Source organism: Lagenorhynchus albirostris, chromosome 15, assembly GCF_949774975.1.
Source record: "Lagenorhynchus albirostris chromosome 15, mLagAlb1.1, whole genome shotgun sequence".
Lineage (NCBI taxonomy): Eukaryota > Metazoa > Chordata > Mammalia > Artiodactyla > Delphinidae > Lagenorhynchus > Lagenorhynchus albirostris.
In genome coordinates, this window is record NC_083109.1 from 53001574 (window position 1) to 53014331 (window position 12758).

General features: G+C 51.3%; 1 protein-coding gene across 7 annotated transcripts in view; it reads right to left on the reverse strand.

Moving 5' to 3' along the window:
• Positions 1 to 6381, reverse strand: part of CORO7 (coronin 7) — a 67985-nt gene extending 61604 nt beyond the window's left edge. For 6 of the 7 annotated variants that reach the window (XR_009535482.1, XM_060123829.1, XM_060123831.1 and 3 more), the window contains exons 1-4: positions 6239 to 6381; positions 3776 to 3872; positions 3259 to 3363; positions 2887 to 2961 (exon numbers count right to left, since the gene is read on the reverse strand). Coding sequence is in view for 6 of the 7 variants with exons in the window: in XM_060123829.1 (XP_059979812.1) it covers positions 2887 to 2961; positions 3259 to 3363; positions 3776 to 3872; positions 6239 to 6298 (337 nt within the window). In the remaining variant the exon portion in view is untranslated. The remainder of the gene's footprint in view (positions 1 to 2886; positions 2962 to 3258; positions 3364 to 3775; positions 3873 to 6238) is intronic. The other variant, XM_060123830.1, reaches the window with a different exon arrangement.
• Between the last annotated feature and the right edge of the window lie 6377 nt (positions 6382 to 12758).

Consider the following 12758-nt stretch of genomic DNA (forward strand, 5'->3'; position numbering starts at 1 on the left):
TACTGAAGCCTGCGTGCCTAGAGCCCATGCTCCGCAACAAGAGAAGCCCCCACTCACAACTAGAGAAAAGCCTGCGTGCAGCAATGAAGACCCAATGCAGCCAAAAAAAATAAATAAAATTTTAAAAACTTAAAAAAAAAAAAAAAAGGAAGAGAAGGGGCAGACGGGAAGAGGCACACCTTGGGACAGCCCTAACCCGGACTCCTGGCCACGGAAGCCCTACCACCCCCCCTTGCGGGCTCCTCACGGAACAGGGCAGGGCCCAGGCTGGGTGCAGACGCTGGCACCCCCAAGGGAATGAGCAGTGGTGATGTGGCTGATCTGAGTGCTCAGTTGTGCCTGCAGGCTTGTGGCCTTCGTGTGTGTTTATCTCACCAAATCCTCACAACAACCCATCAGGATGGCACTGTGGTGTCATCCCCAACTGGAGGAAGAGGACACGAGGACAGAGAGGTTAAGTAACCTGCCCATAGCTGCACAGCTAAGAAGGGGCAAGGCTGAGGGTCAGGCAGGCAGTCCAGCTTCAGAACCTCCATCTTCACCACAACACACGGTGTTTCCCAACTCAGAGCAGGCCCCCAGCCACCACCCCACAGCCCAGTCATGCAGCAACACTCTCTAGATGCTTCCCAGCCTTCTGCTCCCCTGGACCAAAGGGCCACTTGGCCCTGAGCCAAAAGGCAGAAGGTGCCCCTGAAGGCAGGGTGCCCTGAAGTCAGGGCAGCAGCCAGAACCCAGGCCACCACAGTTCCCCCCACCCCACCAGCACCTAAGAGGGCAGACCAGTGCCTGGTGCCCAGATAGCAGGTTCTGAGGAGCTGGAGCTCAGCTACCCTCAGAGCAGCTTTCTGGCAAGGCTGCTCCTGCAGGGAGAGGCTCTGGATAGCTGGAGCCACAGTGAGGCTACGATCTGCCAACACAAGCCTGGTTCCCCAGTAACAGGGGGCCCACCACCTTGCAGACAGCACCAACTTGAGGCCACTTCCCCATGAGGAAAAAGCATCAAGAAGCAAACAGCATGGTGCCTAAAAACACCTGGGTTCCGATTCTGGCTCTGCCAGCAGCAATGCCAACACTGCTAAATTCTTTAACTCTTTGAGCCTCAGTTTTCTTAGCTGAAAAACTGGTTATTTAAAAACCTACTTCCGGGGGCTTCCCTGGCGGCGCAGTGGTTAAGAGTCCGCCTGCCAATGCAGGGGACACGGGTTCGAGCCCTGGTCTGGGAAGATCTCACATGCCGCAGAGCAACTAAGCCCCTGCACCACAACTAATGAGCCTGAGCTCTAGAGCCTGTGAGCCACAACCACTGAGCCTGCGTGCCACAACTCCTGAAGCCCGCGCGCCTAGAGCCTGTGCTCTGCAACAAGAGAAGCCACCACAATGAGAAGCCCGCACACCACAACAAAGAGTAGCTCCCACTCACCACAACTAGAGAAAGCCCATGCGCAGCAACGAAGACCCAACGCAGCCAAAAAAAAAATGAGGGATGAGAATGGATGAGAAAGCAGACTTCATCTACGTGCTACAACATTAGATGGATCGCAAAAACATCATTCCAAACGTAACAGACCAGATTCGAAAAACTATGTATAGTGTGAATCCATTTATGTGAAACGTCCAGAAAAGGCCAGTCTGTAGAGCAGAAACCAGCAAACGTTTTCTGTGAAGGTTGGGATAGGAAACATTTTAGGCTTCGAGGGACATACAGTCTGTCTCCTTAACTCTGCAGTTGTTGGAAAAAGCAGCCACAGACGGTAAGTCAATGAAGAGGCGTGGCTGTGTTCCAATAAAACTATTTACAAAGACAGGCAGCAGGCCAGATCTGGCCACACAGTAGCTTGCAGCCCCTGCAGCAGAGGCAGAAAGATCAACGGATGCCTGAGGCTGCAGCGCCCAAGGCAGAAACGCATTAACTGCCAAGGGGCACAAGGGGTCTTTCTGGAATAATGCAAATGTTCTAAAACTGGATGGTGGGATATGCAACCCTGTAACTTTAATAAAAGTCATCGAATCCTTCACTTAAAACAAGTAATATTTATAGTATGTAAATGATACCTCGATAAAGTTGTTTCAAATTTTAAAAAAGGATTAGGTGAGAAAACGCAGATACACGCTTAGCACCCGGGGAGCTCTCCATCAGTCTTCACTACTGTCATTTTATTAACCACCACCGTCTTCATCAGGACTGCTACACTGAGCTGCACACCCAGACCAGGGACAAAGGATCAGCCCCCTTCCCTCACCCAAGGCTGCCCAACAGGCAGCCAGGAGCGCAGTCCAGAGGGTCTGGGCCCATGGCCATTGCAGCTGGACAGGGAAATGGGAGGCAGCTGGGCCAGCGCTGCTGTAGCCCAAGGAGAGCAAACTGTTCCCTCAAAGCAGGCAGGCTGCCAGATGGACTGCTGGGCGCCCCCAGAAGCAGCTGTAGTGGTGGACAAAAGCTCTCTTTGTGAGGGCCCATCTCCGGCCCTGCAGCCCAACCAGCCCCCTCCTTGGAGCGCCCTGCGCAGCCTGGCTGGAGAGGATGCCTGGTGGTGAGAGGTGATCTGCTGGGCTCCAGGTGAGCACACAGGGCTAAGAACCACATAGGGTTGAGTCTTCTGCAGTGATGAGGAGCATCAGCCTGGAGCCTGGCACTGGCCGGTGCATATCCCCCTCCTTCCAGCCTGACCACCTGGAGCACCCAGCTTCCCTCCTCTCTGCCCAGGGCAGAATTCTCAACCAGGAACCAGCCTTCCAATCCGGACCCCATCTGTCAGAAGGCACAGTGAGGAGAACAGGAAGGATCCAGCCAGCCACAGGGCTGTGGGACCAGGTGAGTATGAATCCTTGGCCCCAGGTCGGGAAGGGCAAGTTCCAGGCTTCCTGGGTCCAGTCTCCACTCACCTGAATGGCAGCCCAGGTGGGTCACATGTCTCTTGTCCTCTCCCTGGCCTTCCAGAGGCACGATGCCCAGCACGCCTGTCAAACAAACACGGGGACTCTGACTTCAGGCCTAATAGGGATCTGTTACTCAGGACTCCCAGAGCACACAAGACCCAAATGCTCAGCCTTGGACCTTCCCAGAGCCTCCACCAACTGTAAGGCCACACCGTTTGGGACAGAGTGATTGGCAGAGGTTTCGGTTCCTGCCCCACACAAGAGCCTTCCGTGACATCGACTGTGCAAAGACACTAGGGTAAAAGGTTGTCTCTTTAAGGCACTGTGGGTCATAAGCAGTCAGCTTGGGGCTACCAGTTGCCACCTTCCCAGCTTTACCTGAGAAAGAAGCCCTCACCCAAGGGCAGCAGAGCTGAGGAACAGGGAGAGAGATCAGGATACAGTGAGATACAGCTCTGCCTGAAGCCTCTGGAATTCTTAGTTCTATAAACCAAAAAGGTATCCATTTCTTGCTTAAGTCAATTTGAGGTCTGAGTTATCACTGACAACCAAAAGAGTTTCAACCAACACAGGGAGCTTTTGCATTTTTGTATTGACCCCAGCTGCTCCCAGAAGAGGAGTGGATTGCATATGAGGATAGCTGGAAACAAAGGCGACAGCCCCCTCCCCACCCTCCAGGCCAAGCTCTTGAAGACCAAGCCAACATGTTTATACAAAGTGTGCTGGCAATGTCCAAAGCAAAGGCAATCTGCCTACTGCACATTGACCAGTTTGCAGGGGTCTAAGGCCTTCATGGTGCTGACCTCTGAGTCCTGAGAGGCCTCTCCAAGCCTCTGGCCCCACCCTACCTAGGGTGACAATGTCTGAATTCCCACAACCATGTTCACCTCCCTACCTGGACGGTCAGAGTTGAATGCAATTAAGCTGCAGCTGGCTTTGATATGGTTCCCACATGAGGGGACAGTTCCTGCTCGAATGTCACTGATCCAGGTCTGAAAATAAAGAACAAAAAACGTGTTGGCCAGGGCTCTGCCTAAAGCAAGGGGTAGGGCATACAGCATAATCCAGGGAACTCTACCTTAAAGCTGCACCATTAGAGATGCATTCCTTAGGATCAAACCCTGTCCCCACTCACACAGTCCCTTAGAAAATGCAAAATGTCCTTGAAATGATAACCTGTCATTAAGGAGTTGATTTTCCTTATTAAATAAGTTCTCTAATAAGGGGGAGGAAGCTGTCAGAAGGAAGCTTAGGCTGAACAAAGTCAAGAGGCTAACTGGGCAGTGTGTGTGTTGGTCGGGGGTGGAGGGGTTTGATTCTGTTCAAAGGGAGAGAAGCAGAGAAAGGAGAAGTAAGCACCTAAGGTTGAAGACAGACTTGACTTCCTCAGCTGCATTGCTGAAGGCCTCCACCAAGTACAGGGGTCTCTTCCAAGCCCCAGGAGAAAACATTCAAGCTAAGAGAGGGGAAAATAAAGGCCTTTCCACGAAGTCCCATAGTCAGGTGAACGATGCACCCCCATAAAAAGGCAATAAGGTTAACACCCGCATACGTAGAGGAGTAGAGGAACACTTTTTCTAAAACGGAGGTCGGTGGGGTCCCAATGTTTCCTGTTGGTTTCAGCACCTCGCAGCATCCCTGCCGCCTGACGATCGAGCACCCACATTTCCCAGCCCACCCACTCACAGTGTCCTGGAAACCACCCCCACCATCCAAGTTTCTAGTTCAATGTTCACCTGCCACGGGTAGAACATTATCATCTTGCATTATTCTCCCCTCCTGATTCATGTTTACTGTACAAATATAGTGACAGGAAATATCTTTGAAGAGAACCCATCACCTGCTCTCCCTAACATATAAACCGTTTTAAGCTCTCCCTGTAATCCCTAATTCCATGCCTGTCTGTTTACCTTGTTGGACTGAGATCCACCCAGAAACAAGCCCCAGAGCTCCTCAAGTACACTCCAGACCCCTCCAAGCATTACTGCACTCAGAGCAACGGTCTTAATGCAAATGTGAGAACCTCTCCACCACCAGCCCCCCACACCCGCTTCAACCTTTCGATGGCTCCCCACTGCACTCAGAGTAAAACCCAACTTCTTCCTGTGGCCCTCGGGCTCTGCAGGCCCACTATGGACTCATCTGACACCATCCTTCCCTGTCACTGCCCTCCATCCACCCTGGCCCACTTTCCTTCTTCCACCAGGCTCTTTCTCACCCCATTCTTCCTATGGCTGGCTGCTTCTCACCCTTCCTGACTTAGCTTAAATGTCACCTCCTCCCAGCAGCCTTCCCAGACTATCCTACTGAGGTTAACCCCACCTCTAGGTCCATCTCCATCTTCATCTTCATCCCAGCCCCTCATGTGTGTTCTTCAGTGCACTTATTAAAACCTGCATTGCCCTTGCATGCCTGTCTGCTTTCTGGCTGTCTCCCTCAAGAGACTAAGCATCAGAGAGGAAGGAAAATGCTGTCATGTTCACTGCTGTGGTTCCAGCAGCTGGACACAGCACATGGGACGTGCCCAGGAAATATGATCCAGAGGATAAAAACCGGGTTTTTGCTCCAGGCTGCCCTCATGTGAGATGGTCCCTGATGGGGTCACCAGAGGTCAGTTCCTAGGCTTCATTATTGGAAGACACTCACAGGCCTCACAAATAATGTTTCGCTGCAGACCAAGGATGGCATCATCTCTGAAGCACACCCCTCATCAGGCCTGCTGCGCTTCCAGGGGACCGAGGTGCCCTCCCACCACCTGGTTCAGCTCTTCCTCTGGGCTCCACCTGCTCGGGCTTCCCAGGCCCCACCCAGCCTTTGGCAGCATCACCCCGAACAGGGGAAGAGCTCACGCCAGCCGCGAGAGGAAGCGCCAGCGGAAACCCGAGGGAGGAGCGCACTTCTGGCCGAGGAGCTCCCCCTCTCCAGCTGACACACCCAGACTCGCCAAGACCAGGGCAGAGAGGGGCATGTCTCTCACACCCCAGCCCCGGGCAGGGGCGATCGGGGCGGCAGGGAGGAGGAGCCGCCCGGCTCGGGGCGAGGCCGACCGGAAGCCAGGAAGGCAGGCAGCCTTGCAGGCTTCAGGCCTTGGCCCCACTGGGCTGGCTGCGCCGCCTCGGTGGTCCCGGTGCGAGGCGGCCGGGCCAGCGGACCGCAGGGCTCATGGCGAGGCCAGAGAGTGTCCCGGGAGCGCCAGGCTCCGACCACCGCGCGGCGACGGACGGCCCGGACGACGGCCCCGGGCCTGAAGGGGGTGCGCCTGGGCAGGCGGGCTCGGGGCGGGGGGAGGGTCCCCGCGCTGGGCCAGAGGAGGGGGAGGGGTGGCCGCTGGGCAAGGGGCGATGGCAGCCGGGCTCACCTCGCGGCGGGGCGGCCGAGCTTCCGTATGCCGGAACTTGGACACCTTGAAGCGGTTCATGGCGGCGGGGACCGCGGCGGGCGCAGCTTCGAAGACCCGAGCGTCGGCTCTCAGGTGCACTGCGAGCAGCCGCGACTCCCGCCTCCTCCCGCCCCACCCACGGCCCGCCGCTCGCGGCCACGCCCCTACGCGTCTCAGGCCAATCGCAGCCCGCTCCGGTCCACCGAGCCACTCCCCCAGCCCCTCTCCCTCCGCGCGCACGCCGAGGGCCCCGCCCCCAGGCCAATCGCCGCTCGGCCTCCCCTGGAGGCCACGCCCCGATGCCGAAGGCCTGGCCGCGCGGGTCCGGAGGTCACGTGCGGCGCGTTGTCCGCCCGCTGTCCCGCCGGGCGTGCGGGACGAGGGGCAACAGCTGTGATTTTGTGGCCAGGGATTTACCTCGGGAGGCTTTCCAGTGTGCGGGGCACGTCCTTCCCCGGGAGGAGGGAAAGCAGAAGTGAACTAGCTCCACTTAGGAGACTGGGAACACTCTCAGGGAGAGAAGGGCCGCTGGCACGGGTCACACAGATAGTGGCAGCGGAGGGGAGCCCAGATCTGATGCAAATCCCTGTCCGTGGGACCTACTCTATAGGCTCCGCATCCCACCCACCCTGCTTAGGTCATGTGGGCTCGGTAGGAGCGGGGATGGAGACTTCAGCGTCCCCTTATAAGGGCGAGTCAGGCCTTGGGCGCGGTGGGGCAAAACTCCCCGAAGGAAATCAATCAATTACAGATAAGCTGAAAGGGCAGGAGATAAGGGCCATGGAGAATCTCTTAAACAGCAAATTTGCCCAACCGGCGCTGCTTGGTTAGTCCCTGGACAAACCCGGGGCGATGCATTCCGCAAGCCTTTCTCTTCGCTTTGAAAATTGACTCCGTGATTCCAGAATATGCTTTCTGCTTGAGAACAGACATAACACCTGCTCAGGCGTGTCTGGAAAGGGGACTTTGATCTGAGGAATGCGAATGATTGGTCGCAACGTCCCGCTGCTGTGAAAATTCGCCTTCCGCAGCCTGCTGCAGACAACAGCCTCAACTTAGGCAGGCTGTCCAGAGGGTAACTCTGAAAGCTTAGTCTGGCGATGGGCACGAATGGACTCCAAAATGTAAGTTCTTTTTTTCAGTTCTCACAGGTAAAATGTGACCACTCAGGGGCCCTTACTGAGTTAAGAGCGCCTTTGATCTCCATAAACTAAAGATAGACTGGCAGTAGGGTTGACTGAGGCCTGGGATTTGGAATTCCAAGCAGTCTGGCAGCCACTGGAGTTCAGCTTTCCCATGGCACATACTCTTCAGACTCTGGAATTCCAGCAGCTTTGGAAAAGGCACCATCAGTACAGTCTTGAGTTCGTGTGGTGTTCAGTTACTGCAGGTGTCGCTTATGCTTTTCTTTTTTTTAATTGTGGCAAAAAAACGTATAAAATCTAACATTTTTACCTGTACAGTTCAGGAGTGTTAAAGACATTCACAGTGTTGTGCAACAGATACCCAGAACTTTTTCAAGCAAAGCTGGAACTATAGCCATTAAGCAACAGCTCCCCATTTCCCCTTCTCCCCAACCCATAGTAATCATCATTCTGCTTCCTGTTTCTATGAATTTGACTACTTTAGATACCAAATATAAGTGGAATCATGCACCACTTGTCTTTTTGTGACTGGCTTATTTCATTGTAATGTCCTCAAGGCTCATCCCTGCTGTAGCATGTGGCAGAATTTCCATCCTTCTTAATACTGGATAATATTCTGTTGCATGTATTTACCACATTTTGTTTATTCATTTGTCCATCAACGGTTACTTGGGTTCACCCACCTCTTGGCTATTGTGAGTAATGCTTCTAAGAACATGGCTGTGCAAATATCTCTTCTGGACTCTGCTTTCAATACTTCTGGATATATACCCAGCAGTGGGATTGTTGGAGCATATGGTAGTTCTATTTTAAATTTTCTGAGGGACCTCCATACCAGATATTGTTTTTAGAATTACAGTTACTAAAAGTTAGGGTTTTTAAAACATATTTATTTATTTGGGTTGCAATGGGTCTTAGTTGCGGCACGAGGAATCTTTAGTTGCGGTGTGTGGACTTCTTAGTTGCAGCATTTGTGCGGGATCTAATTCCCTGACCAAGGATCGAACCCAGGCCCCCTCCATTGGGAGCACAGAGTCTTACCCACTGGACCACCAGGGAAGTCCTACTAAAAGTTTATTACCATCCTTTACTTACTGTTGGTTGTTTGGTTAATTCTACAGTATGCAGTAACCCCTATTTGCATCAACTGTATTTGACTTATAACTTTCCAGTACGGGGACATTCAGACATTATGTATTGTGGTTCAAATATAAATCAACTGTAGACCTAAAACTATACAATTCTTAGAAGAAAACATGGGGCAAAAGCTTCACAACAACCTTTCCCCTGGCTGGCAGCTTGGAGGCTGCACGATGCCTGGAGTTACTGTAAAAGACGTGAACCAGCAGGAGTTCGTCAGAGCTCTGGCAGCCTTCCTCAAAAAGCCCGGGAAGGGCTTCCCTGGTGGCGCAGTGGTTGAGAGTCTGCCTGCCGATGCCGTGCCCCGGTCCGGGAAGATCCCACATGCCGCGGAGCGGCTGGGCCCGTGAGCCATGGCTGCTGAGCCTGCGCGTCTGGAGCCTGTGCTCTGCAGCGGGAGAGGCCACAGCAGTGAGAGGCCCGCGTACTGCAAAAAAAAAAAGTCCGGGAAGCTGAAAGTCCCTGAATGGGTGGACACTGTCAAGCTGGCCAAGCATAGAGAGCTCTCTCCCTACGATGAGAACTGGTTCTACATACAAGATGCTTCCACAGCATGGCACCTGTACCTCCAGAGTGGCGCTGGGGTTGGTTCCATGACCAAGATCTATGAGGTGTGTCAGAGACATGGTGTCATGCCCAGCCACTTCAGCAGAGGCTCCAAGAGCGTGGCCCGTCGGGTCCTCCAAGCTCTGGACGGGCTAAAAATGGTGGAAAAGGACCAAGATGGGGGCTTCAAACTAACACCTCACGGACAGAGAGATCTGGATGGAATCTCTGGACAGGTGGCAGCTGCCAACAAGAAGCGTTAGAACAAACGATGATGGGTTAATAAATTGCCTCATTCGTAAGAAAAAAGAAAAAGCTTCACAACATTGGATTTGGCACTGAATTTTTGGATATGACACCAAAGGTACAGGCAAAAAAGAAAAAATAGACAAATTGGACTTCATAAGAATTTTTTTAATTTGTGCATCAAAAGACACTGTCAGGGGCTTCCCTGGTGGTGCAGTGGTTAAGAATCCGCCTGCCAATGCAAGGGACACGAGTTTGAGCCCTGGTCCGGGAAGATCCCACATGCCGCGGAGCAACTAAGCCCGTGCTCCACAACTACTGAGCCTGTGCTCTAGAGCCCGTGAGCCAAAACTACTGAAGCCCGCACGCCTAGAGCCTGTCCTGTGCTCTACAACAAGAGAAGCCATCGCAATGAGAAGCCCGCGCACCGCAATGAAGAGTATCTTCTGCTCACCGCAACTAGAGAAAGCCCGCGTGCAGCAATGAAGACCCAACGCAGCCAAAAATAAATAAATAAATAAATAAATTTTATTTTAAAAAAAAGAGAGAGATACTGTCAGCAGAGTGAAAGGCAACCCACAGGGTGGGAGAAAATATCTGCAGATCATAGATCTGATAAGGGATTAATATCCAGAATATATAAAGAACTCCTAAAACTTAACGACAACAAAAAACCTACATAGGGACTTCCCTGGTGGTCCAGTGGTAAAGAATCTGCCTTCCAATTCAGGGGACAAGGGTTTGATCCCTGACTGGGGAACTAAGATCCCACATGCCACGGGGCAACTATGCCTGCGTGCCACAACTATTGAGCTCACGCGCCTCAACAAGAGAGCTCGCGTGCGGCAAACTACAGGGCCCACGTGCCCTGGAGCCATCCCACCACAACTAGAGGAGAAAAGCCCGCATACCACAACTAGAGAGAAGCCTGAGCACAGCAGAGACCACGCGCCATAATCTCGACAAAGATCCCGTGTGCTGCAACTAACACCTGACACAGCCAAAAAAATAAGGAAAATAAATTAATATTTTTAAAAAGTTTTAAAGAAAAAATTTACCTAATTTTATTTATTTATTTTTTTCCGGTACGCGGGCCTCTCACTGCTGTGGCCTCTATCGTTGCGGAGCACAGGCTCCAGATGCGCAGGCTCAGCGGCCATGGCTCACGGGCCCAGCCGCTCCGCGGCATCTTCCCAGACCGGGGCACGAACCCGCATCCCCCGCATCGGCAGGCGGACTCTCAACCACTGCGCCACCTGGGAAGCCCTAAACCTACCTAAAAATGAGCAAAGGACTTGATAGATATTGCTCCAAAGAAGATATACACATGGCCAATTAGCACATGAAAAGATGCTCAACATCACTACTCATCAGAGAAACGCAAATCAAGACTACAATAAGTTAACACTTCACACACAGTAGGATAGCTACTATCAAAAACAAAACAAAACCCAGAAAAACAGAAAGTAATAAGCCTTGAAGAGGATTTAGAGTAATTGGAACCCTTGTACGTGCTTGGTGGGAATGTAAAATGGTATAGACACTGTGGAAAACTTTATGACAGTTCCTTAAAAAATTAAAATAAAACTGCCACATGATCCAAGAATTTCACTTTTGGGTACATACCCAAAAGAATTGAAAACAGAGTCACAAAGAAATATTTGCATGCCTATGTTCATAGCAGCATTATTCACAATAGCTAAAACATGGAAGAATCCAAATGTACATTGATGGATGAGTGGATAATCAAAATGTGGTATATACATTCATTGGAATATTGTTTAAAGTAATTAGCTTTTAAAAAGAAAGACAATTGGGGGGCTTCCCTGGTGGCACAGTGCTTAAGAATCCTCCTGCCAATGCAGGGGATACAGGTTTGAGCCCTGGTCTGGGAAGATCCCACATGCCTCGAAACAACTAAGCCCGTGCACCACAACCACTGAGCCTGCACTCTAGAGCCCGTAAGCCACAACTACTGAACCCAAGTGCCACAACTACTGAAGCCCTCGCAACTAGAGCCTGTGCTCTGCAACAAGAGAAGCCACCGCAATGAGAAGCCCATGCACTGCAACAAAGAGTAACCCCCACTCGCCGCAACTAGAGAAAGCCCGTGTGCAGCAATGAAGACCCAACGCAGCCAAAAATAAATAAATAAGATAAAAAGAAAAAAAGACAATCGGGAATTCTGTGGCAGTCCAGTGGCTGGGAATCTTCACTTTCCCTGCTGAGGGCCGGGGTTCGATCCCTGGTTGGGGAACTAAAATCCCACAAGCCTCATGGTGCAGCCAAAAAAAAAAAGGAAAGAAAATCTGCAAGATGCAGATTTCATTAGGCATAGATGAAACTTGAGAACAAAAAGATAAATACTGTACGATTCCACTTATGTGGTACTTATAGTACTCAAAATCATAGAGATGGAAAGTAGAATGGTGGTTGCCAGGGGCTGGGGGAGGAGGAAGTGGGGAGTTTAATGGGTATAGAGTTTCAGTCTTACAGGATGAAAAGAGTTTGGAGATGGATGGTGGTGATGGTTGCACAAAATTATACATATATTTAATACCACTGAACTGTGCCCTTAAAATAGTTAAGATGTTAAATTTTATTATGTGCATTTTCCCACAATAAAAAAAATATAAATCAACTATACACCTACTGCAAAAGTTCATTGTAAACCTCCCAGATTTGCTTGATGTCACTTCATTGTTATCCCTGAATTACTTGTGTTTTTTTTAATGTACCATTATGTCAGATGGGCCTAAATGGGCACAGTCAGAAAGCGAGAAAGCCTTTAACCCCCAGAGGTAACAAATGGATATGCCATGGGCTAAATCTGGTCTACAGATATGTTTTAGTGGTTCACATGGTGTTTTAAAAATTGGGAAGCTTCAAAAAAGTTTGGATTTCAGATCTCTTGAAAAACTGAAAGATCTGGCAACACTAGGTCCACATCCCTACGTGGCTAAAATGCGCTGGAGCTGACAGCAACTGCCACTTTTAAAAAATATTTATTTATTTATTTGGCTGCGTAGGGTCTTAGTTGAGGCACATGGGATCTTCATTGCCGCATGCAATATCTCCATTTGGCATGTGGGATCTTTAGTTGATTACTTTTGGCTGCGCTGGATCTTCGTTGCTGCCCACGGGTTTTCTCTAGTTGCAGCAATCTGGGGCTACTCTCGATTGGGGTGTGTGGGGTTCTCACTGTCGTGGCTTCTCTAGTTGCGGAGCACAGGCTCTAGGCGCCTGGGCTTCAGTAGTTGTGGCTCGCGGGCCCTAGAGCACAGGCTCAGTAGTTGTGGCACACAGGCTTAGTTGTTCCACGGCATGTGGGATCTTCCTGAACCAGGGCTCAAACCTGTGTCCCCCACATTGGCAGGTGGATTCTTAACCACTATGCCACCAGGGAAGTCCCAGCCCCTGTG